General features: G+C 38.1%; 1 protein-coding gene across 5 annotated transcripts in view; it reads right to left on the reverse strand.

The window, feature by feature from the left end:
* Positions 1 to 24,679, reverse strand: part of COL25A1 (collagen type XXV alpha 1 chain) — a 425,450-nt gene that overhangs the window by 70,430 nt on the left and 330,341 nt on the right. For all 5 annotated transcript variants that reach the window (XM_043513316.1, XM_043513314.1, XM_043513315.1 and 2 more), the window contains exons 14-18: positions 23,262 to 23,288; positions 21,045 to 21,089; positions 15,436 to 15,468; positions 15,250 to 15,285; positions 9,731 to 9,775 (exon numbers count right to left, since the gene is read on the reverse strand). In XM_043513316.1, coding sequence (XP_043369251.1) covers positions 9,731 to 9,775; positions 15,250 to 15,285; positions 15,436 to 15,468; positions 21,045 to 21,089; positions 23,262 to 23,288 — 186 coding nt within the window. The remainder of the gene's footprint in view (positions 1 to 9,730; positions 9,776 to 15,249; positions 15,286 to 15,435; positions 15,469 to 21,044; positions 21,090 to 23,261; positions 23,289 to 24,679) is intronic.

Here is a 24,679-nt window from a genome sequence, read left to right on the forward strand (position 1 = left end):
ACACCATTTACTGTGGGTATCTTGCTTGCCGTACGTTGCAAATTTGTACTTTGTTTTTAGCCCCCTAATGGTGAAAACACCACCTGTTGTGCTAACGGCATTTTAATCACCAGTAATTTGTTGAAGGATTTACACTGCAACTTATTAGCTGTAGATTTCTAACCACTTATTGACTTAGGTTGTGTCGTCATCTCACAGCAGATCAACAGAATTATTTAACACTTAACACTTTAAATAGGTCTACTCTGCATCAGGTGCCTGGAAAATATTTCTATAGCATATGGACTTTAAAAATAATATAAATATGCTGCTTAGAATAACACATAAACTAAATATATATGCAACAACTGTTGGTAAGTAGTATACATTTGGTTGCAAAGGAGTAACTAGGGCTTTGCTTTTATCATTAATGTTTTAATGACATAATTTCTTTCTCAGTCAGAACTATGTATGCACAAATAAACTGAAGCTTAAAAAAAAATTGTACCAAAGAGTCTGACAACTTTTTAAAAATTTGCTGACATCTTTGACCTTCTGTTGGTGGTGAGAGAGATGCTTAAGCTTGAAAGTTTATCTCTCTCACCAACAAAAGTTGGTCCAATAAAAGATATTAACTCACCTACCTTGTCTCTCTAATACCCTGGGACGAATGCCGCCACAACAACACTGCATATTTTTGACCTCCAGCAGTCAGTGATGCAGAAATTATATTATTGGGGAATTTAAAGGTATTTTAATTCTCTCATTGAAATACTTGTGTAACACAATAAAAAAATATGGGCCCAATTCTCCCTGCAATAGAAAAAAATCTTGCCAGGGCAAAGACCCTCCCAGAACACCATGTGAAGCTGTGTTATAGTGATCAGAGGTTCCTCGGTCTGAAGCGTTTATGGTAGTTACATGGAAGTGGGAGGGCAAAGGATATTTAGACCAGGAATCTCCAAGGAATACAGGCTTAAGCCTTACAGACCCCCAGTCAAACCTGCCAGGCACTTGTCCTTCCCATTTGACAAACCACTCACTCTACCACCCCAGCGCTTTATTGCAAACCCCTCTTTAAAGTTAATATTGCTCCCAGCATGAACGTCTGTAGCTATATGCTTTGGAGTTCTCTGCTAATGGCTGCATACGGAGGATCCTCCACGACCCACCAGCCCCCTGCTCAGCAACGTACCACCCTCCCCACCCCCATGCACACTGCAGAGCCCCAGACCCAAGATAGCCCACTGCAGAGAAGGTCCAATCCATTTTTTCAATGCCCTCTTCCATTTGTGCTCCTATTAGCAGGGAGAGCTATGGACTGTGCAAACTGAATATCCTCATTTTATCCAGTCGACCAGATATATATGTTAGCCCATCATACATAGAGATGTGCCAGCCCTAAAAGACTCTCATGACTCACGCCTAGGCATATTTAAAATAGAAACAATATGAGCTGTATTCCTTCCTTTATGCTATTAAGAGATTTATAGGCAGACTGAGATTAAAAAGAACAAAATAAAGCAACTTCAATTAAAGCAATGAAGTACATCAGGCCTGAATTTGTGCCACTGCCTCCTCTGTTCAGTCTCAGACACTGGCATCTGCTATCTTTTAGTTCCTATTTTGCTTTCAGAAGGACTACAATAGTGAGCTTACAGTAAGGAAATGAAGGGGGTAAAGGTAAACCCCATAAACAATAATCCACGTTTTCTTAGACCTTTGTTTTGATTTCTGACACTAATTCAGAATTGGCTCCATAGGTGCCCCATTGCACAGGCTCCCCGGCTCCGTCATCACCCATGAAACCATATTTTGACTTTCTGATCAACCCAGTTGCCTAATCAACTTCTTAACTTGGAAAAATATCTCTGGATTTGTATTTATGACCATTTGTTCAGTTTTTATGATTCGTTAGAGGCAAAATGTATTATTTTTTAACCTGCCTAAAAACCCAAAGCTTCAGCTTATAACCAGACTCCGTTTTCTACAACATTTATTGCCTTTTAGTGAGTCCAATTTTCATTTTAACAGAAGTACAGTGGTGCTTGAAAAATATGTGCTGATTTGCAAGGGTGCTAAAAGTATCAGCAATAATTCTGATGAATATGTCATGATTTTGCATGCATTAGTCATACAGAATACTTCTTACTTAAAGGCTAATTAGAATTCAAGTCAGCACGATACCTGCTTTTGAGGATTACAGTGAAAATATTTGTTGTAATAAGAGCCTTGTTTTTTCATAAAGGCAGCCAACTTTTGCAATGATTGATCTGCTAAATTATTAGAAGAAAAGAATGAGACTCTATAGTCTTTCCAAAAAATTGTTTTCCTCTAGAACCAAGTTAGATGATAAATTTAAGGGGCTTTTGTTGCTAATATTAAAAATGAACTGCAACTGTTTTTACTCATTTATGACTATGTAAAATCAAGAAAACATTTTCTATGGTGGCATTACATCATAAGAGTGTTTTCAGTTTACTGATTTGAGGTCTCCATTATGGCTGATAAAATCCTGATTTCTGAATACATGGGTCTGCTAATTGGACTCTCAGATTACTCAACTGGATTCTAAATTTGGACTGACTTTATCCGGCACAAAGAAGCAAATTAAAAGACACTGTAAACCAGTTTCCCTCTACCAAATCCATCTTTTAACCTATAACAGCTTTTGGGGAAACAGAATTCACATCCTGTGTTTCAGTTACTTATGTTTTACCCTTTTCTCACTTCCCAAATACATTAGTGTCTTTTCCAGGAAAGAAATCCTGGCTTTTGTGGATTTAGAAGATATTGTTTCTGATGGATTACAAAGAATTGCATATATCTTGAGGAATGCCATAGTAAATGCTCTTGCCACCTGCAACAGTTAGTCGTTCATTCACAGTCCATTGTCAATGAGGAGTTCATATTCTGGGCTTGATTTTCAAAATTAGGTCTGGGCAATTACATGCCTAATTTGTGCAATTGCCATAATGACATAAGGAAATTAGATAAGTGGGCATGCAAATGTAGTTAGTTGTATAACTACTTTCTGTGCATCCAACTATCTGATGTATGCATCTATTACAATCCTGGTAACTGCATATTCAAATTAGGTGTACTACTGTGTATTATTTTTGTACATATAACTCCATGTACCTACTTTTGAAAGCAGGTCTATAAATCAATGTAACAAACAGTATAAACCCTCCTGATATTACTTCCTGCCACTGTCTATTTTATCACGACAACATTTCATTGAACTCTACTCTGCAGCATTTGACCTGCATGCACTATCTATTTTTTCTACTCCCAGAGATAACCTACCCCCAGGACATCATTATTTGGATGAGGAAAGGGTAGGAGTTAACCAACCTGTGTATTTCACCAGGGATTTCAAATGTGGGCACATGCATATTAGGAAGCTGTGCAAGTGTTCACAAAAGATAGTTTGGGGTTGAATTTCTTCAGTTTTCAGTGACTTCAGTGAGCTGTTCAGCACTTCTGAAAATCAAAGGATTTTTATTTAGATGCCAGTCACAAGGTGAACTGCTCTGTTTAGAGGTGTTCAAGATCCAGCCCTGATCTTTTTTCTGATTTCTGCCCAGAAAGAAGGAATTTTTGGAAGGAACTCTCTAGGACTAATAAGAGTTGTACGCTTGGCAGCAACGCATGCGTGAAATGGGAGCAGAGAGTTCCCTTCTTCCCAGTAAGGGAGACACCATGGAAAATATAAGACCTGTTGTGAATTTTTTTAAAGAGAGAAAGGAAAACCTGAAGAACACAGGAATGGCTTGTGGATTCCTCTCTAAAGAAAACCAGGCAAAGGATCTACCATGCCTTGGAAACCCGTCAGCTCCTCTAATACCAAAAAACAGAGCAAGGATTTAACAGACCAGGCCAAAGGAAAAGAGAATAGAGAGTAAGCATCTCTATGGCAAGCCAGTTCAATAGCATCTAAATAAGGGATTTAGGATCCTAACTCTAGGCACCCAGGTTTGAAAATTTTGGCTTTTGTTTTTAAAGTTTTGTCTGCATGGGAGTCACTTTTCTCTTGGATGCAAAGTTTATTTGACTCTTCCAGAACTTAAAACTTTGGTTCTGAAAAGTTTTAAGTATTTCAAACATGATTCTTAGGCCACTAAGTCCTACTGTGCAAGCAAGGAACAAGATTCTGAGATATGGTAAGAGAGAGAAAAAATGAAATTCAAATACAAAACATAAATGTAGGTTGGAATTGTCGTTGCTTTAGGTAAAGCCCGTTTTGTTCAATATCTTCATAAATGATCTGGAGGATGGTGTGGATTGCACTCTCAGCAAATTTGCGGATGATACTAAACTGGGAGGAGTGGTAGATACGCTGGAGGGGAGGGATAGGATACAGAAGGACCTAGACAAATTGGAGGATTGGGCCAAAAGAAATCTAATGAGGTTCAATAAGGATAAGTGCAGGGTCCTGCACTTAGGATGGAAGAATCCAATGCACCGCTACAGACTAGGGACCGAATGGCTCGGCAGCAGTTCTGCGGAAAAGGACCTAGGGGTGACAGTGGACGAGAAGCTGGATATGAGTCAGCAGTGTGCCCTTGTTGCCAAGAAGGCCAATGGCATTTTGGGTTGTATAAGTAGGGGCATAGCGAGCAGATCGAGGGACGTGATCGTTCCCCTCTATTCGACACTGGTGAGGCCTCATCTGGAGTACTGTGTCCAGTTTTGGGCCCCACACTACAGGAAGGATGTGGATAAATTGGAAAGAGTACAACGAAGGGCAACAAAAATGATTAGGGGTCTAGAGCACATGACTTATGAGGAGAGGCTGAGGGAGCTGGGATTGTTTAGTCTGCAGAAGAGAAGATGAGGGGGGATTTGATAGCTGCTTTCAACTACCTGAAAGGGGGTTTCAAAGAGGATGGCTCTAGACTGTTCTCAATGGTAGCAGATGACAGAACGAGGAGTAATGGTCTCAAGTTGCAATGGGGGAGGTTTAGATTGGATATTAGGAAAAACTTTTTCACTAAGAGGGTGGTGAAACACTGGAATGCGTTACCTAGGGAGGTGGTAGAATCTCCTTCCTTAGAGGTTTTTAAGGTCAGGCTTGACAAAGCCCTGGCTGGGATGATTTAACTGGGACTTGGTCCTGCTTTGAGCAGGGGGTTGGACTAGATGACCTTCTGGGGTCCCTTCCAACCCTGATATTCTATGATTCTATGATTCTATGAAAGCAAACATGGGACAGATCCTGAGGTCCTTAGCCAGTTTTTACTGAATCCTTACTCAGGCAAAATTTCTAATGATGTCATGCCGCTGGGAAAAGAGTATGTTGGCTTGGATCAAAATCACATGGCCTATATAAGCAACTATGTAGAAAGATGTAGGTGACTGAGTTGGCAATTCTATAGTCTCTCTCAGAGTTGAGAACAGAGCAAACTCTTATATGAAGGTCTCTCCCTGTCACAAAACAAGTAGGGCAGAGAAGCCAAATCCTTCAATGAGAGGTTTCAGAGTAGCAGCCGTGTTAGTCTGTATTTGCAAAAAGAAAAGGAGTACTTGTGGCACCTTAGAGACTAACAAATTTATTTGAGCATAAGCTTTCGTGAGCTACAGCTCACTTCATCGGATGCATTTTCCACTGTAGCTCACGAAAGCTTATGCTCAAATAAATTTGTTAGTCTCTAAGGTGTCACAAGTACTTCTTTTCTTTTTCCTTCAATGAGAGTTTGCTTGGATAAGGGCTGATTAAAAATTCAGCTGGGACCTCAAGATTTGCCCCAGTATTTGTCTCATAAAATGAGAGGAACAAGAAGACAGATCATGTCTAATGTTGTTGTTGTTAATGTTGTTCTCACACAATATACTATATTGGGCCAACTATTGCAAACAGCTCATCTTCTGGTAAAGGTTAAGCTGGGATGATGTAAAATTTAATGACTGTATTGATTAAATGCAACAAAATTGAACCAGGCCAATAGAATACCTTGCGAGAAGGTCTAGAAATCACAAATGAATGAAATTACAAATGCCTCCAATTTCAATAGGTGAGCCGTTTTGTATGTATTTTTTATGACTTCTTGAAGAGTAGGATAAAACAAAGTTACTACATTTTTGTTGTCCTGAAAATATTCTGCATCCTTTTGGCATCAGTAATAGGGTCTTACTAAAGGGTAACATGAGATGTCACAGAGATGAGTCAATATTCTGTGTTTAGGTGCTTTACTCATTTTCCTGAATGACATGGTGGAAAACATTCAGATGCTCATTAAGTTTCCAGCCATTCCTAAACAGCAACAGATGGTCAAGAAAAGTTTCTACAATATGTCACAGCTGGCTTCACCACAGTCCTGGAAATAACTGACTGAAGTTCTGTACTTTCTGTGGCACCATTGATAATGAAAGGGATGAAAGAGATCAGGAACCACTCCCAAAACATCCATATGCATATAGTGAATTAGCCAAGGAGTATAATTAATAACGTAAACTGAATTCACACAAGATACTAATGTACCTTTCAGATGCTGCCACTCATTCAGATTGCAATCATGTTCAATTAATCTCTAACTGGCTATCTTGAAGGTACGCTGAACTGCTGCATTAAATAACTAATTGAATAATTGCACATTATGAAGTTGAAACTTTTCTACTGACTGATGCTTATTAATGTTGTAAGTGACTTTAGCTACTCTTTCCAAATGATCTTAATGGATCCCTTTACAAATGTATCACATCCAGCACAAGAAAGATAAGAGGCAGCTTGAAAGGTTCACTGATTGAAATGACCTTTGAGTTTAAAAGTTTACACAAAGATTGCTTTCAAACTTGTGCCATAAACAGTGTACTTGCTATTTACAGTTGCATACTGTGTTTTATTATACAGCCTGCCACAGTGGATAGGTTCAGAGGAGATTAGCTGAGAAGAATTTGTAGATGAAATGACACATTTAAGGAACAGAAGAGGTTATACCTCATATTTATCACATGATATCCATAAAACAGGAGAATGCCTAGATGTTTTGTACTTCTCTTCTCCATCAGAGTTACAAGAATGGAAGACATTAAGTGAAGCTTTCTTAAAATTTGGTGGCACAAGAGAAAGCCTCCCCTGCCCTGCTTCTTATATGCTATGAAGAAGCCTATGTGTATCAGTTCGTAGACTACCAGCCAATTCCAAGGGGATTTGTAACACATGCTCCTCAGTCATCTGCATCCTTCTCCATAATAAACACGGATGTAGCCCATGTTACTGTAAATTTGATAAAGGCAATATACATGTACCTTTATTATTTCTTCATTCACTTGACTAGCTCATCCAAGGTAACTTCCTATCACTTAATGTTCTCTTGATCCTCTCTTGGGGATTCAGTTTTCCACTGATAGTGCCATGCTCCCCTGAGGGTTTAAATGGCATTCAATGCTCCATAAGAATCTGTGCATTTTAGATACAATGCCAGTACCTGTCCTACCACTGCTTCCCACCTTTGGGGTGGCAATTGCTGTCTGCAGGCTTCCCAGTGAAACAGCATTCAAAGGCATCTCAAACAATGCCACACACATCCAGGCAGGCTTTTCACCACCAGGGCCCTGGTCTGTTCTATATAGATCCTTATACCATAGTATATGAACACCTAGAGTTCAGTATTGAACTGGCTGGGAATTGAACCTGGGCCTCCTATGTGGCAGGTATGAATTCTACCACTGAACCCTACATTATTCCAGCAGAAGTCAGCATCACCCCAGAGGCTTAATGCTGGAAAACATCTATTCCACAATATCCAGAACTTCATGCTCCCCCCATTTCTCACATCATTAATCTTTTGTCTCTCAAGTGGACCTATCTACCACCCTCTTTGTGCTGCCATCATCTCCAAACGATAGTATGTGAAGAGACAAAAGCACAAATAAAGGCTGAAGGTGACAGCTTTCTCATAAGTTTGAAACAGCCGTATAAAAAGTGCACTAGGGAATTTTTAGTGTGCTACAGCAGGGTCCATACAGACAGCGCACGGCAGGCTGCAGCCCTGTAGATTCACACCCCAGCTTGCCGCACACTAAATGTTCAACTAGACATTCCCTGAGAGACATGTTTAAATTAGTTTTAGATTTTTTGGGGTCCAGCTGTCAGTGACAGTCATTGGATTCTTTGCAGATCACCTGTCATAGTATAGTATCAATAACCATGAGTCAAAGGGTGCTCGAAAGAGAATTCATTATTGTGGATGGTCCCCTTAAAAAATCAAGAAAAAAAAGAATATTCCTTTCTAGGAACTGAATCCGTACTAGGAGATGTGACTCCGATTTTTTCCAATGAGCTTCATCTTTCTCCTCATTAAAATGTATATGTTGCAATGGGAGCTATCTCAAAAGTGCTCATTCTGCTAGCCTCCAGAAGATGTTACCATAATAAGATCTTCTAGCTTGGTTGCCTCAATCTCAGGTTTTTCAGTACCCAAAGCCAGTTTTGATAACTGCTCTTAATCTGCTGGCAGTGACCTCCAACTGAACTTAGGACACACTACAAAACAAATGTTATACTGACTTTCCAAAGTAGATAGAGACAATCGCTAAAAGTGTTTCTTCGTATATATTAAGGTCCCATCTACACTATAAATTTAACCATTCTGAAGCATCCATTTGCAACATGATCTTTCACAACACAGTAAATCATGGTTCTTTCTTACAGAACACACAGGACCTAACATAATTTCTATCTCTAGGTCCTGCACCTTTCAGTATTAAGACACGTAAGTCCACATTTTAAAATAAGCACACATGCTCTTGCATGTGTAAGATGTCCAATCAACTCCTCTTATTATTTTCCACAAATGAAAAATGGACACTAAGTTAAAACATTATGGCACTTGACAACTGTCACTGAGAAAGCTACTGCAAATGTTACACACTTTGAAGAAAAGCTTGGTCCCACTGCTCAAAGGGTGTTTTTACTTTGATGGAAGCAGGATTTCATCCCCTATATTCAGTGGGGAGAAAATAAAAAGCTCTACATCAGCTGTTCACAGGCCCATGATGAAAATGGAATATAAGGAAATTCTAAGAGGTTTCATTGTCTGAAAGAATAACCCCTGCCATGAAAGAGAAGCAACCAACCCAGTCAGCTCTCATTCATAACATTTAAATCTGCTCACTTTTTATAGTATAATACAGTATGAATCAAACTGAGTTCCAGTATAATTGGCACCAACTCCCAATGCAATGCTGGGGCTGAACGGACTGCATGTCTTTTATAATAATTTGCCTAAATATAACAGGCAGACTGGAAGTCAGCAGTTAAACCAGTTATTGGTCCACAGATTGTCTGACTGCTTAATGGTAATAGTGGATAAAGTATTCTTATTCAACTATTTTGACTTGTCAGTGGAAATTACTAAAAAGCAATGAGAGCAGAGACTATTTTTGCTCATAGCTGGTTCTCCACAATTTGTGGCTAATGAAGACAGTTCTTTGGCTGTTAGCTTTGCAGGTTCTGTAGGCTATTGTTACTGGCAAATACTAATTAAACTGCAAACAAACATTGATGACAAGCCTCCTGAATTGAATAAAAATGTAAAAAAGACATTATTTTTAAAGTAGTCCAAGGTTTTTTTCAAAGTAAGCTGACATTTTACTGCACATTAAAGTGTAAGGCATATTGTTCATTCATTCATATATAGATGATCAATTTTCTGTGTAAGGCCTTCATGTGACAAAATCCTTTTTAAAATAAAAAATGTTTAGGAAGATGTAAGTACCACTATACAGATATTATGGTTGTATTTACCTTTATCCCAGGGAGTCCAGGAAGCCCAGGAAGACCTGGTTCACCCTATACAGGAAAATTACATAACATTACAGAACAATATTCATTTACAATTGGTATCCAGAAAACAACCAGGTATATACACTGTAGTAGGTATAGTATGAAATCACACATTCTATATGTGATTGCTATTCATTTCAGGGATCACAGATACTCAGGCCAACACAATGTACATTAAAGGGCTTGCTAACCTAGAAATGACTAAAATGTTTAAACGGAATGCCTAAATTTAGTCTCTTAAATCTACATTTAAGGACCTAAACATTTCCTGTGGATTTAGGAGCTTAACTAGGCACACAGGTTGAAAATTCTGGCCAGTATTTTTATCAAAAGAAGAGGGAATAAATAGTATTAATTAAATAATATGAATACTGACATTTACTGCATTTGCAATAAGTCTGCATTTGCAAAACTGCAATTACAGATATTTAATTCTATCCCCTATTCAGTTATTGGCTGTATAGGGTGCTGTGTAACTGTCCATTTAGCTACAAATGTGGCTCAAAAAATTTAAATTTAATTTGTACATTTTAAGGGGAATTACTCAATTACAATTAACTATCATTTTTATAGAACCATCAACACTTTCCACATTTCAGTGTAAATGCACACACACGTACACATCCACAACACCACAAAGTACCATAAGCAAATAAACTAGAACTACTTCTAATAAATACCCTGCTTATTTAGCACTGCAATAAAAAAGAACAAAATACTCTACTTTCAAGAAGAAAATGTGTAATAGGAATTGAAGACTGAACACATTCATTTTGGAATGAAGTTGATATTTTTCTATGGGAGAGAAGGACAAGCACAACATTTACACACATACAATCATCCTAAGAAGTTAGTTGAAATGGTGCTGAAATGATGTCCTCTTAAGAGAAGGAAAACGATTAATACCAAAAATCAAAGGGCGTTAGGAATATAATGCATGTAATAATTTTGATTTCAAGGACAAAACAATTAGACAGACAGTAGATTTCCAGTCATCATAGAGAGAGACCTGAACCAAAGCCCAGGATCTGAACATCCCTGAATTATAGGGAAGATCAGGCCCAAACTTTGTAGCTGGTCCCTACCTCTATAACAGGTTGAACTAAACTCTAGATTCATCCATTCCTGAACTTTACAGAAATCCAGATCTCAATTTTGTGGTTTGGGCCAGTGTGTGGAGATTACAAGCACACACAAATTCCTCATCTTACATAAGCAACTGCACTATATTTTTAGGTAATAATATTAAAACGTACTTGAAGAATTGCTAGCAAATTTACAATCTGCCACAACAAAACCAAAAAAAGAATAGCTGATTTGAAAATTGATTTGCCAAACAAAAGAATTCTGAAACATTTTAGGAGGAGCCAAGCCCATCTTCCTTGCAGATTTCAGTCATTCCAGAATCTTAACAAATCTTTCTGACTGAAGCTACTGAAAAGGACAATCCACTTTGGAAATTTTAAATGTGAAATACAATAAAGGAATGGAGGACAGGATATCATTTTCAGCAGATTCTATTACCAGTTGATATACTGCCTAACAGACACTAAGCCATTACTCCTGTTTAAAGAGTAATTCTCTGAACAGGATGTATTACATTCACTCTTGATATAGTATTAGCCCAAAAGTTCTACTCCATCTTTTTTTTTCTTGCATGAAGAGTCAGATATGCTAGTGAAACAAAGATATTAATACTATAATCTGTCAATTACTTTCATTGACGTGGACATGGCTTTTTCTCCTTCTGTTTTAAAATAAGTAAAATTCAGTTCTAAATAGAAATGTTTAATCATTATAATTAATAGATCTTTTATTATTATTTTATTTGTATTGCCATGGCATGCACAGTCCATGGTCAGGGCTCGGGACCTTACTGTACTAGGCACTTCACACACATGTAACAAAAAGACAGTCCCTTCCTTGGAGAACTCAAATTCTAAGTAAACTAACTAAAGTGATTAAACTGTACTCTTCAAGGCAAGATTAAAAATACATTTCAATTACTAGTGTTCTATTATGAAGTTCATTGAAGTTGAATGGACAGTATTTTCATTCCTTAACTTTTTTCAAAATATATGTTTGATATGATTTATGAGATTAAATTACTCCAAAGAAAAACAAAAGCTGAATACAAACTCCAGTCTATCAAACTAAAGCAGTCAAATATTCTAAGTTGTTATAAAACATATATAATGTACGTGGGCTACATCTATAATGTATATGGCACACCTATCCTTTTTTCATATATTCACACACAGACGTATTTCAGACATACACAAATATCCTCCCATATGAATCGATACATGAATAAATGCACAACATGGACCAAAACTTAATGTCTTCGATCTATCCTTTTCATTATTTAATGGTGCACAATGGGAGTTTTTCATGAGTAAAGACTAAGGCTCCAATACTACATTAAGATCTGGAACTTCAGTGGGTTTCCACACATATCTACTCTAGTGAATACTAATGGAGGATCAAATTCTTGGTATTTAATCAGAGAAAATTCCCACTGGGTGCTGTAAAAATAGATATACATTCTGAAGGTGTCCTCATAATAGGAAAGAACAAAAGTCTGGGAAATTGACATTTGACACAGTTTACGCCTATATAAACGTTTCTCATTGCTAGTTGTTTTGTGTCTTCATTATATTTACACTCAAATAGTGAATCTCATTTAAAGTGTGATATGTAAATGTAGATGGATATGTATTTATCCATTAATCTGTACATGCATGGTGTATATATAAGAAATGTCAAACCCTCATTTCATACTTATTATTTATTCAAGAAAAGCTCACATTGTCTGCAATGGGAGTTTTGCCTAAGTAAGAACTATAGGATTTAGCCCATATTGTCTATTCACAGGGAAGTAAAAATATAAGGCAAAATTACCCTCTGATCCACAATACAGGTCTTTTATTCACTGCAGTTCAGATCTCTATCTCACATTCTGCATTTGTTCTACATACTGAACTCAGACTTGTGTGAGTTGGAGTTCCACGTAGTATGGATTACAAACTACACAAGAGAGATCTGCACTTCAGTGAATAAAATACCTTTACCGTGGATCAGAGAGGAGAATTTTTCTCACAGGGTAACATTTTTAAAGACCAGAAGCAGAAGTCCATATATGTGCATTTGTGCAAGAAACTGGTTAATTGCACACGCAAACAGGTATTTTATGAGTAATAACCTGTTTGTTTTTCACACTCAATTGACAGATATGTTCATGTAAATACAAGTGATTATGAACCTCAGCATCTACTCATTAAAACTTTGGCTCATCTTATTTCAGTGAGATACTGTTTTTATTTACGGTATTATCTTCACATCATTTTTTTGGTATTACATTTACAGTGATCTCGCAGAGAACATATTTTTGCATCCAGATTGTAAGGTTTGAAAATAATTGTGTGTGTGTGTGTGTGTGAAGGGAATGAAGGGAAACATAATGAAGGGAAACATATGGGCTAAGTGGCACAATGCATAAATCCACAAGCCTTTTGCCTCTAAAGTACTGAGTTCAAATATGATTTATAGTAGATCACAAGTAAAATACGTTCTGTGGTTTCAAAGTAGCCACTAGACCACATCACAAAACAATCACTCACTTTAGTCTGACTGGCAATATATGCTCAAGTGTGACCTGATGCAGAAACTGGAGGGTGTACTGAGGTCAAGACTGAGGTGCATTGGAAGGGAGTGTAAGGAAATGTGCACAGTCCCTTCTGGTACAGCTAAGTGCTGAAGTATGTTTAAGGATCATGCCCCAATTCACTCGTAAGTTTAAAAAAAGAGAACTATAAAATGCAGAGAGAGAATGAGTATTCAAAATATTATGGGCAATGTAAATGTTTGAGACAAAAGCCTGGCACTTTCTTTCTACAACATCATATGCAACCACACAAAGACAAGCTCATCACTTATAAAACTCTACATTAATGTGGAGTTCATGGCTACTGATTATTTCTCTATATTACATCTATTATATCAAACCTGATTGCATTGGGCAGTGAGATTAATATCTTGCTAATAAATCACTGCTAGTTGTTCCCTGCCTGGCAGACAGCAAATGAGAGTATGAATCTAAACTTTTAAAATGCATTCTATAGTTTTTTATCCAAGTAGAACATGCAGTACATGATGCACAATGATTCCATAGGTTAGCTAGTTAAAACTGCTTTCACTAGCTTTCCTACTTGAAACTGAGCTTTACTAACACATTTAATTTGCATATCATAATAGTTGTATAGAGTCTGTTACAAATCATTACGATTAAAACTGCCAAGTAGAGAAACTCAGCTGCAATTTTTTCTTTTACTGATTTAAAAAAATGGTTTCTCAGAATTCCATATGGCCATAAAAAGGAACTGAGTTTTAGAATATAGCTGGCCAGATATTCCCTATATACAGTACATGATTGTACTTGTCCCCTGACCTGAGTACTGGAAAATCTCCAAAGTGTACCTTGCAGATTAAATTTCCAGTTCTCCTGTTGGGATAGGGGAGAGGTTTCTTACTTTACAAGAGATGGGGATGGTGAAGCGTTGTTCCCAGGATACACTGTACACTCCAGAGGGAAGCCAAACTGCTACCCCACACCTCCCAGGATTGTAGTGTTAAAATCCAACCTCTCTTTGGTGTTCTGCCAGCACCTTCAGGCTCCTTGAGGAGACACACAGTCACTAGCTTTCCCATCTGTGTCTGCATCCTATCCTATCCTCTGAAAAAGGGTCAAAGGCATGGAGGGGGCAGGCAATGCTGCTTGGTGCACCACTGACTTCCTATTGCCAATTTCCTAGGCCAAGAGGGCATCATGCCATATTGAGCAGCTGTTCCCCGCTACATGTCCTGCCAAGGAAGCTCTGGCTGCACAGTGTCCAGTGGAAAGGCTTCTTGGGGGGGGGGGGGGGGAGGTAGCATATAGTGGAGCTACTTGTTCTTAACTTTTCAATGCTTGTGTCCGCTTCTACCAGTTTAGCTCCTCACTACCAGCACAAGTGAGAGAGAACATCCAGCCCTAGAATCAATGTTTCTTTCATCTTAATGAGGTGTAATAACATACAATAGTCTGCAGGTCAATATTTAGTCAAACATGCAAGGGTAAGTTGTCAACATTCAGACAGCAGAGCCTTTCTTTGATAGTTTCAGACAGCTGAGATAGTGCAAACTTTCAATGTGGAAAAAAGTGCCCTGTAAAAAAAAGTGGGTAGGTTATTCTAATTCTCACTTTTCACTCTACCCAGTGTCATTCTTATTAAAGTTTTTTTCAAAACTCAAAATGATCATAAACAAAATGTATACAGACCACGAGCAATCAATTAAATTGCACTATCTTGCAATCATTGCTATTACCAAACAAGCAATTTATGTGCAAGACGGAATCTCCAGTACTAATGTTTTGTATAAACAAGATTTGATGGCAAGTCTAATTGTGAGGAAAAAAGGGACTGAATGCTTTCATGTATTACCTTTTGTCCTGGCCGACCAGATTCTCCAGGTTCTCCCTAATTGAAACATTAAATAAACAAACAAACAAACAACCACAAGATCAGAGAAAGTGAAAAAATAATCAAGGTCAGAAAAGAGGAGAAAGGAGTTGTGGCATAAAGTGACAGGGATTCTGCAAAAAATGACCACTATAAACACGACATTACCTTAATTCCTGCAGCAGAAGATCCAGGATCACCCTGATATAAAATTCACAAGGAAACAATGATCACACTTATTATGTACATATATTTTCAGGAAACTGATATAACAAACTCAGGAATGATTACCCTGGAACCTTCTCAAAGTACCTCTCAATTACTGTAGCAAGATTAAATATGTCTTGCGACACTGCATACCAATTTAACCATTGACAATAAGTCAGTATTATTCAAAGAGGAACAATTCTGCTTTCAAAGAAATGCAGATGAGGGATTTGCTTTCCATTTATTCAGACAACATAATAACCTATTAATTTGTTTGAAAAGTTTTACAACCAATAATGTAGCTGCTGTAACAAAAGGGAATTTTAAAGAGATGTGCAGTGGAAAGCTAGAGTATAGCACTAAGCCTCTTCATATTTTGATATCCCCAAGTCTATGACACATTCAAAATTATTTGCCATATCAAAGAGCATCACTGATCCTTTTGGTCCATAACTACAGATGGCAAGTGTCAGGCCTTAATTGACAAAGCTTTTGTGTTAATGACATTCAACCTCAAAGAATCCAGTGACCCATTAGTTTATCTTGTTTAACATGTCAGACTATCCATCTCTTTTCCATAGATTTTCACTGTTTTTAACTTGGTGCTTTAATGCAGCTAAAGGTTGTAAGTAACAGAATGTCAGACGAGCTGTAATTTATTTGCTCAGAAAAGGTCAGTTCTGATGAAGCAACTAACTTTCAAAGAGGTTCTCCTGTGTTTTGCTCAGCTTTCAGCTGAGTGTCTGGGTTTGATAGGACTTGCCCAAAGTCACAGAATCAGCCAGTGGCTCAGGCAGAGTGCTTCTGGTTCTCAGTTCTTTACTCTATATGTATAGCCTTTGTAGACTTCTGAAAATTCTTGTACTTTCATTTCACTGAACCTTGTCTTCAATGGAACGCCAAAGTAAAGTGGAGGAAGCTAAATTATTAAATGCTATTTCTCACTTGAAAAATTTTGCTAGTCAACTTATTCATGTAAATAGGTCAACCCTGTGAAAACTGTAGACGTTGTTTACAGAACCTGTATTTGGACACTTTCCTTATTATTATTATGAATTATGATCGATCAAGAAAATTAAGAGATCACTGTGCAGTAAGTTTACCCTGTGTCTCAAAGCAGAATGCTACTGATGCACATACTGAGTAAAATAGCTAATATCTGTAACATACTTTGAAGAGCTTAAGCACAGTATAAATGCTAAGTATTATTATTATAGTCTTGCACTATATAAAACAATAAAAATGTTAACTACTAGTATAAAAACACCAGTTTTTGATTAGCTGTCCTGTGGTTCAGTAAAGCTGAATGAAGAGCCGTGGTGATTTATATTTTAAAAGCCTGGTTTCCTTTTCATATTTACTGTAACTCTCTCTTCAGAGGGCAAAGAGAAAACAAAAGGCCATTTTCTGAAAGGCTGATTCATGTCTCGAAACCTGAGCGGTCTCATTTTGATAGACACGTATGAGTGATATTGCTGTTGTCCCTCACAGCACGTACAACTGTGAAATCTCAAGGACTTTTAATAGCTATAAAGTGGCAAAGCAACTGCTGAGAGACAGTCACAAGTTAAACATTTTAAGGGATAACACTGGAAATAGCACAGATAAGACACAAAGTGTTTATAATCCACTTTCATTCAAGAATGAAAACTAATACAGGATAAAAGCAAAAACTATATAGCTAGAGCGTGTTCTCAGTCCCTCACTGAGTCAGCTGGATTGGAAATGAAAGAATTTCAGCAGGAGAAAACACAAATGGAAAAGTACTTCAAGGAGATTTTGGCTGCTTGAGAGGCCAATGGCTAGAGCAGGAGAATGGAAGCAAGGACTAATGAGGGGTTCCATTCCCAAGTCTGCCACTGACTCTGTATGTGACCTAAGACAGCTCACTGATGCCAACGTTGTCAAAATATACGCACCTAAGTCTATGTTTATGTAGTAAGATCAAAGGGAGCTGCGGATGTGACTCATCTGTGAAAATGACACTACTTTCATTTAGGTGCATAAATATGGGCATATACTCCTAACTTTAGGCACCCTTGTTTGAAATTGTTTTCTCTTAACCTCTCTGTCTAAGTATCCCTGTATATAAAATGTGAATAAATAATACTTACCCATGTCACAGGAATTGTGAGTCTTAATGTTTGAGATCTTTGGATGAAGATACTATATAACTGCTCATTATTATTGTTGTTATTATTATTATTATTTATTATTATTATTTACTGCAATGGTTTATGTATTGTTCATTCAGACAACATTTATGGAGGTTTACTGTATGGGGGCGTGGACAAAGGGAGAGGATTGGGTGAACTGGCTCTAACCTTCTTTCATCTCTGAACCTAATTTTTGGTTCAGATTAGTCTTGATAAATCATTCCAGCACATCCAAAACTTCTGTGGTTCCCTCCTTCCTCAGGCTCAAAGACCCCTCCCCATGCTACCTTGAAAAACGAGGCTCAGTAAGTCTGTAAGCCTCACTGCAGCTCTAGTACTGCTCCAATGCTTTGTCCTAGTGATGTCCTAGAGTGCATCAAATGTTTCAGAAGCCCAAGAGTCATCCAAATATCCCATGTTCTGAGACTTCTGAGGCATATGGTGTATCCTGGCTTAGAAATAGCATAGATAACTTTGACCAACACCCAATATTAATGGTGCAGCAGAAAGGACAGTAGAAAGATTTTCTGGAACACAGTGCCAACTGCTTCTATCAGGGCAGGGGGAAAAGGAGAGTATTTCCCATACCCCCACCAATGGCTAGAGGAGAGTGTGAAAGGCTTCTCATGGCACTACCAGAAGGTCGTGCAACTATGTTGGAAGAGAAAGCCACAGAGCTCCCGCCTGTCTCCTGAAGACGATCCTGCCATTGATGGGGAGAAGTGACCGATGGATTAAGAAGGGGAAGGAAAACAAGAGCTATTTGGTGAGTATGCTACTGTTGGCTGTTCCTATTAGGGGGCAGCAGTCATCGTGATTTTTTTCCTCTGCAACCAACACAATTAACAACCACTGGGTCAAATTCATCTCTGGTATAAGTATAATGACTGTCAAAGATAGTGTAAGTCACTGGAGCGCTGGCCACAGGAGCACTGCTCCTAACTACATTGGTGTAATTGTGGAGTAGTTACTCTGACTTCAATGCTTCCTCACTCCTAAACTTCCACACCAAAAATATATTCTCCTAAACTCTTTACCAAACAGTCCTCCACTGCAGAGTCACTCTGCAGGACATAATCAGAGAAGTTCTGTGGCCTTCTCCTATACCTTCACAGATCCATGGGAAGCCCCACTCCTATCATGCAGCAATTAGCCTGATGCTGGTAAAGTAATGAGACCTGTACAAAAACTATCTATCCATCCCCATTTCACCCCAGTACTCCAGACAATTACATGAAACTTGGAAGTGGTGGGAGCATTATACGTTTCAGAGGTTCAGTCAATTCAGTTAAAGTTTTTCAGATGAACATTCAAAAGGCCATCTGCTGACCTATCTTTTCTAAAAGTTCTTCCCAACTAGAATACTAAACAATTTGAGGTCCACACAGAAACACACACAATGTCTGGCTTTGGAAGAATAAATTCCCAATAGACTGAGGAAGAGATATTTTTTAGATGTTTTTGTTTTCACTTGGACACATGCCAAGTACTTCAGTAGCAGACACAATTGAAGAACAATTACTGAAGCTTCACAGGGCTCACAGGAGAGATTCTGAACTTCTATTTTAGCTGCTGTTGGACCTTAATATTGTTTCATGAACATATACATGACCTATTTATCTGATCTACTGTTCCAATGATTTGGCTAAGCATGACATTCTTAGGACATAAAAAATGTCTCTAGACATGCTACTAGGTCTCTCAGGAAAATAGTTATGAAATCAAACTGCATATATTTTTGAGTAATAGAATAATAATCTAAATATTCAAAAAGAGATAGCAATGATTCCTGGCCACTAGAGACCAGACATGCCAAACTCGTGAAAAAAATGCAGAAATTGAGCTTATTTTTGGCTTAATTGGCTTGTAAGATGCTTGTTGGCTAGTTTTTGGCTTGTAGCTTGTTGCTTCTTTTTTTTATCTGCTCCCAGCAAGCGGGGGCAAGGGGCAAGCAGAGGAAAGGGGAGGAGAGAGTCAGGGGTGCACAGCGGGCCCACCACAGTCCCAGACTACACGCCAGGGGGATATAGTCACAAAGTGTTGGTGTTCTTAGGGACTGGCTTATTTTGGCCTTGTTTTGAAATGGGATTAGCTTGATTTTTGTCTTATTGTGGAAGTCGGGGTGCTTATTTACCACGTGAAAGTTGGCAACTTTCACTCTTTACCAAACAGTCCTGGATTTGAATTCATTACCTACAGGTAAGATTCTCTATTTTTCCCATTCCTCTTAAACCATAAAATCTGTCAATGGTAACAATCTCAACTTCCCCTTTCTCAGTCATAGTGCACATGATATATAAAATCACCCATTCATTGGTGACTTCTGAAATATGGTACATGAGGAGACTGAGCTGACATAAAGGCATGGAAGCCAGATCTTTGGCTGGTGTGAAATAACAAAGATCTGAAACATAATTTTTAACTTTCACTCTGAATTTTCAAACTTTTGGGGGTTTTGGTCAGCCACTTGAATTATGTTTTCAACTGTATGCCAGATTGCCTTGGTCCTTCCTTTGGAAAAGAATGTGAAAGGGGATCAGTTTCCCCTTACAGAATTTTCTTTTCCGATCCAGTCAGAGGGCAGCATTCCCCACTCTGAAAAAGTAAGGGGTTGGTCCTCTCAGAACCCCCAGATCTCCTGAGATCCCTACTAATCTCAGAGATCTATTGGGGACACTGGGTCTCTGTATGGGGCTGCTGTGCCTTGGCACATCTCCCTTAGCTCCAGCTCTCTAGCAGTGTGGTTAAGTGGATCTACCTGGCATGTAAAGAGGCATGTCCTGGGAGGGAGGTGGGGACTGAAGTACCATCCATAGGGAGACCTAGCTGCTACTCCATGTCCTGGTTGTAGAATTCTTCCCTCTCAGACTCAGAGGAATTCCCCAATGCACCTCCTGAGTACCCAGGCTGTACACTGCAGCTAGGATTTTGGACCCAGATTTTTAAAGGTATTTAGATGTTGCTGCCTAACTATTATTGACTGTTGACATGATTTTGGTTCCTAAGTGTCTTTGAAAATAAGATTTATGTTCTTACACCAGTTAGGCATTGCAATGCTGAACGCAGCAACGTCTTTGGCCTTAATACTCAAAACTTGCATCATTTACCAAACAGACATAACAAGAATATCTGATCACTTGTGATTCAAGTTTTGGTGTAATGCATATTTAGAGGTTTATAAAAGATGCACTGTCAGGCCTCATGTTTTAACTACTGTAGCATAAGCAGGCCCTCTGTACTTAATTAGAACTGATGAGTTTCTGCTGTTTGTGAGAATGAGTCAAGGTCAGACCATTCAACCTTTTAAAAAGTCTCTTTGTATATTTTCTTTTTGGTACCATTCCCCTTTCATCTTCTGGTTAGATTTTATGGCCTTTAAAATATCCTTTCATCTCTACTCATTAATAGATGTACCTTTTCACCCATGTCACCTTTGGGTCCGTTTTCTCCAGTAGCACCCTAAAATTAAAAAATATATATATTTGCAGTGCTGAGTTTTGTAATTTTTAAAATAATTTTCATGCATTCACAAAGTATCCAGAAATAACTTGCAACTTGCAAACACTATTAGCAGGCTAACAGTTTTAATTCACCAGCCAGAGTCTATAATAAATGACCAAATAAATACATGTATTTACCTTACCACCTTGTCTCTCAAATAAATGTAATAAGACATTTACAACATGAACTCAGAGTCTTCATTCAACTTAAATCCACAGGAGGAGAAAAACATGATTTGATATATTTCATTTGGATTTGTAGTCTGAAATATAACTTACACAACTGTTATATTTGATCACTGATAGGAAAGGTATTTCAAAGTTATAAACCTCATCACAGTTCCTTGAGTAAATACAAACTGTCATGTCATTTCATCTTCTTGTTCATTTAGTCTACAGACATCCCCAGTTCATTCTGGTTCAGTGACAAAGGAATGATTTTATGATGATTCAGCATTAGGAATAGCCAGTAAATATTTTTCACCATAAAGTCATTGATAGACACATTTGATCAAACAGAGTTGGCAACTACTGGATTCCAATACGTTTTTATTATGATTTTGAAGCAATTCATGATATGCTCTTTGAATTTCAAGTATTTCCCCATGAATCAGTGTGAAGCTAGCAAAACTTAACTACAATATAGAATAAGCTACCAAACCATCATGTCTCCATGTAAATGCTAAGCATATTCAAAGAGGTAATGTTGAAGTAACACTCTTGTCGCTGCCTGGGAGAAAAGTCCCTATTAAAATTGTTGATAGCTTTTTACAAGAAATATTTAAAAGCTTCACCTGTACAGAAAGGGCTGAATCCTAATTTACACTGACTCACCCACTTCCCTGGCCCCAGAGAAGCGTAAAAGGTATAATGAGACATCAGGCCTAAAGACTTTGCAGGCTTCTGAGTTCTTGAAAGGAAACAAAGAGGGGTTTTTTTTTACATATTTCTTTCATCAACTAAATTTGTTGATAAATGGATCTACAATTGGACCAAAGGTGTACCCAGTGAACCCATGTCAAACACAAGGAATCTCTATACAAGTAATGGATGGCTGTCATTTATAAAATTTTTGTTAGGGAATTCTCATTGCTTTGAAACCATTTGGTAATTTTCCTGATTAGGATCATTAAAAACGTGTGCAAAAACCAAAAAACCACCTTTTAAAAAAATTATGGCCCAATCCTGGCCTCCCATCCCTGCTTATGTAGCTAGTTGGGATGATTCTCTATGCCATTCCCTCCTGGACCAAGTATAAGGTGCATTTCAGGATTGTCCTGAGTGCTGGATGGCATGTAGCCAGAGAAATTTACTCCTTGAGTAGCCCCATTGTTTTCAATCTATTACGCTACTTCAGGAGAGTAAAGAGAGGCTCGGTTCTATAAGCTTGCTCATGTAGAGTAGCACTTTCTCTATAGGATTAGTCCCTTTAGAATGTCTGCTCTCTGATAGGACAGAATCAGACCCATAGATACTAGTACTGTGGGGACATTCTGAACTGTGATATTATACTGGTGTAACTCCATTGATTTCTATGTTGTTCCCTCATGATACCAATGCAAGTGAGAACAACTAGCGCCTTTGTTCCTGCCCTTTTCATGCAGTCTAAAGTGAGATGGATGGGCCATCCATCCTTATTCTCACCTTATTCTCTCACCCCTTATTCAAGTAGAGCTGGGCTGCAACAGGAACTCAACATGAGTAAAATGAGATATCACTGTGCTATCCGACTGCCTTTCTAAGAAACTACTGCCCACAGACACTCACAACCACCAACACCAAGTAATTAAACCAGTTGCTTTTGTTTATTCAAAGCAGGAACATTTTTTAAAATCTATAGTATCAGAAGCCCACCTGTGCAGCCCTAAACATATATTAGTGAGCCCCACATACAGTACTCACATCAGTAGCTTCATTAAGTCAATGAATGCTTGCAGAGTAAGCGCTACTTAGCCCCAATAAAAGGGTTCACAACAGGGTCCACAGTTTTGTCAGTTCAGCGACTGAATTCTAGTTCATAATTTTTAACACAGCAGGTTGTTTTTTTTAAACAGATCAATCCTCACTGCTGCCTGTGCATTCACAATTCTTCAAAACAAGATAAACACAGGGAAAGTGAAATATGCCTCACCTTTTCTCCTTGTTCTCCAGGGTCACCCTGATCAAAAGAGTAGGAACAAAGAAATCTTGATGTTATTAAGATGGTGACATTAGATAACTCAACAGAAGAGCCATGAGACATTAGATAACATATTTAATGCAAGACACTGTAGAGCAGCTGTATTTCAATTTAATATTACAGATTATTCAATAGAAGAAGCCATGGCAGAAAAGGATTTAATACTAAAATCTGATGGGCTGCACCAATACATTACACACAGTTCAATGCAAAAGGCTGGTCAGTTGTTTGGAAGGCTCATCTTTTTCACTCTGGAATTAAGGGAAGTGAGGAACAAATTCATGGCTCTGTGAAGCCACCCATTAGGACCGAGAGGAACCAGAGGGAGGTGTGCCAAGCCCACCTTATTCTGGAGAGACTGAGGAGAGAAGAAATAAAAAAGAGAGCGCCCTGAGGTTTGGAGAGGAGTTTGGAGGACACCTAATGAGAAACGGAAACCCCTTAAATATCTTGTCTGGATTCATACTCTGGTAGAGAGCAAAAATGCTCCCAGAATTCTATATAAAAAAGATAGTTTATAGCCATTACTTTTTAATTACAATTTGTTTGAAAAGCCAGTACAATGGCAAATCCCCTCTTCATACACTGAATCTGACCCTGGCAACTCATCTCTGTATTTTTGACCATTCTAGCTTATCCACACCACTTTTGATGGTTGCTTGGCAAGTCAAAGAATACTGCTGTGAATATGAATTAAGCAATAACTGCAAATACTTTGTATTCACTGCGTATAAAACAAGAAAAGGGTATGTCTCAAATGGCTTGTTTTCTTTCCTGATGGACAAGCAGCAACTCTGTATATTTTAAAGACTGCCCTGGCTAGCGTCAATAGCAATATGATCTGTAAAATCAGCTGAGAGGCATAGGTACCCTCACAGACACACAGACACAGCTAATGGGATAGAAATTGGTATTATCCCTTTCTGAGATGCCCAACAATCAAAGCATTTTGGATGTGTCTGACTTTTATTCAAACAAAGTTATCAAGTTTGTGTGTTCAATTTCATCTATTCGGAATCAAGTAAGGAATAATAATTATCAAAAAAATAAATGCAAGGCAACATTTTCTCTTTGTCATAACTATGGACTCAAACCTTCTCCCACTGAAGTTTGCTGTTAACTTCCAAGAAGCAGGATCAGACCTCAAGATTTAACCCTGACATTCATCAAAGAATTGACTGCAGTAGTTCTTGAAAAAGGGTCTGAATGCATTATGAGAAGCATAAAAAAACTATGTAAAACAAGGTTTCTAAATCCTAACACTTGCATCATATTTGCCCTTTTCAGTGCACGTTATACTCATCACTAATATTGACTGGAAACTATGCGTGTGCAGCAAAAGAACATGCCCCTTATGGTGAAATGTTTAA

This window comes from Dermochelys coriacea, chromosome 4 (assembly GCF_009764565.3).
Source record: "Dermochelys coriacea isolate rDerCor1 chromosome 4, rDerCor1.pri.v4, whole genome shotgun sequence".
Taxonomy (NCBI): Eukaryota; Metazoa; Chordata; order Testudines; family Dermochelyidae; genus Dermochelys; species Dermochelys coriacea.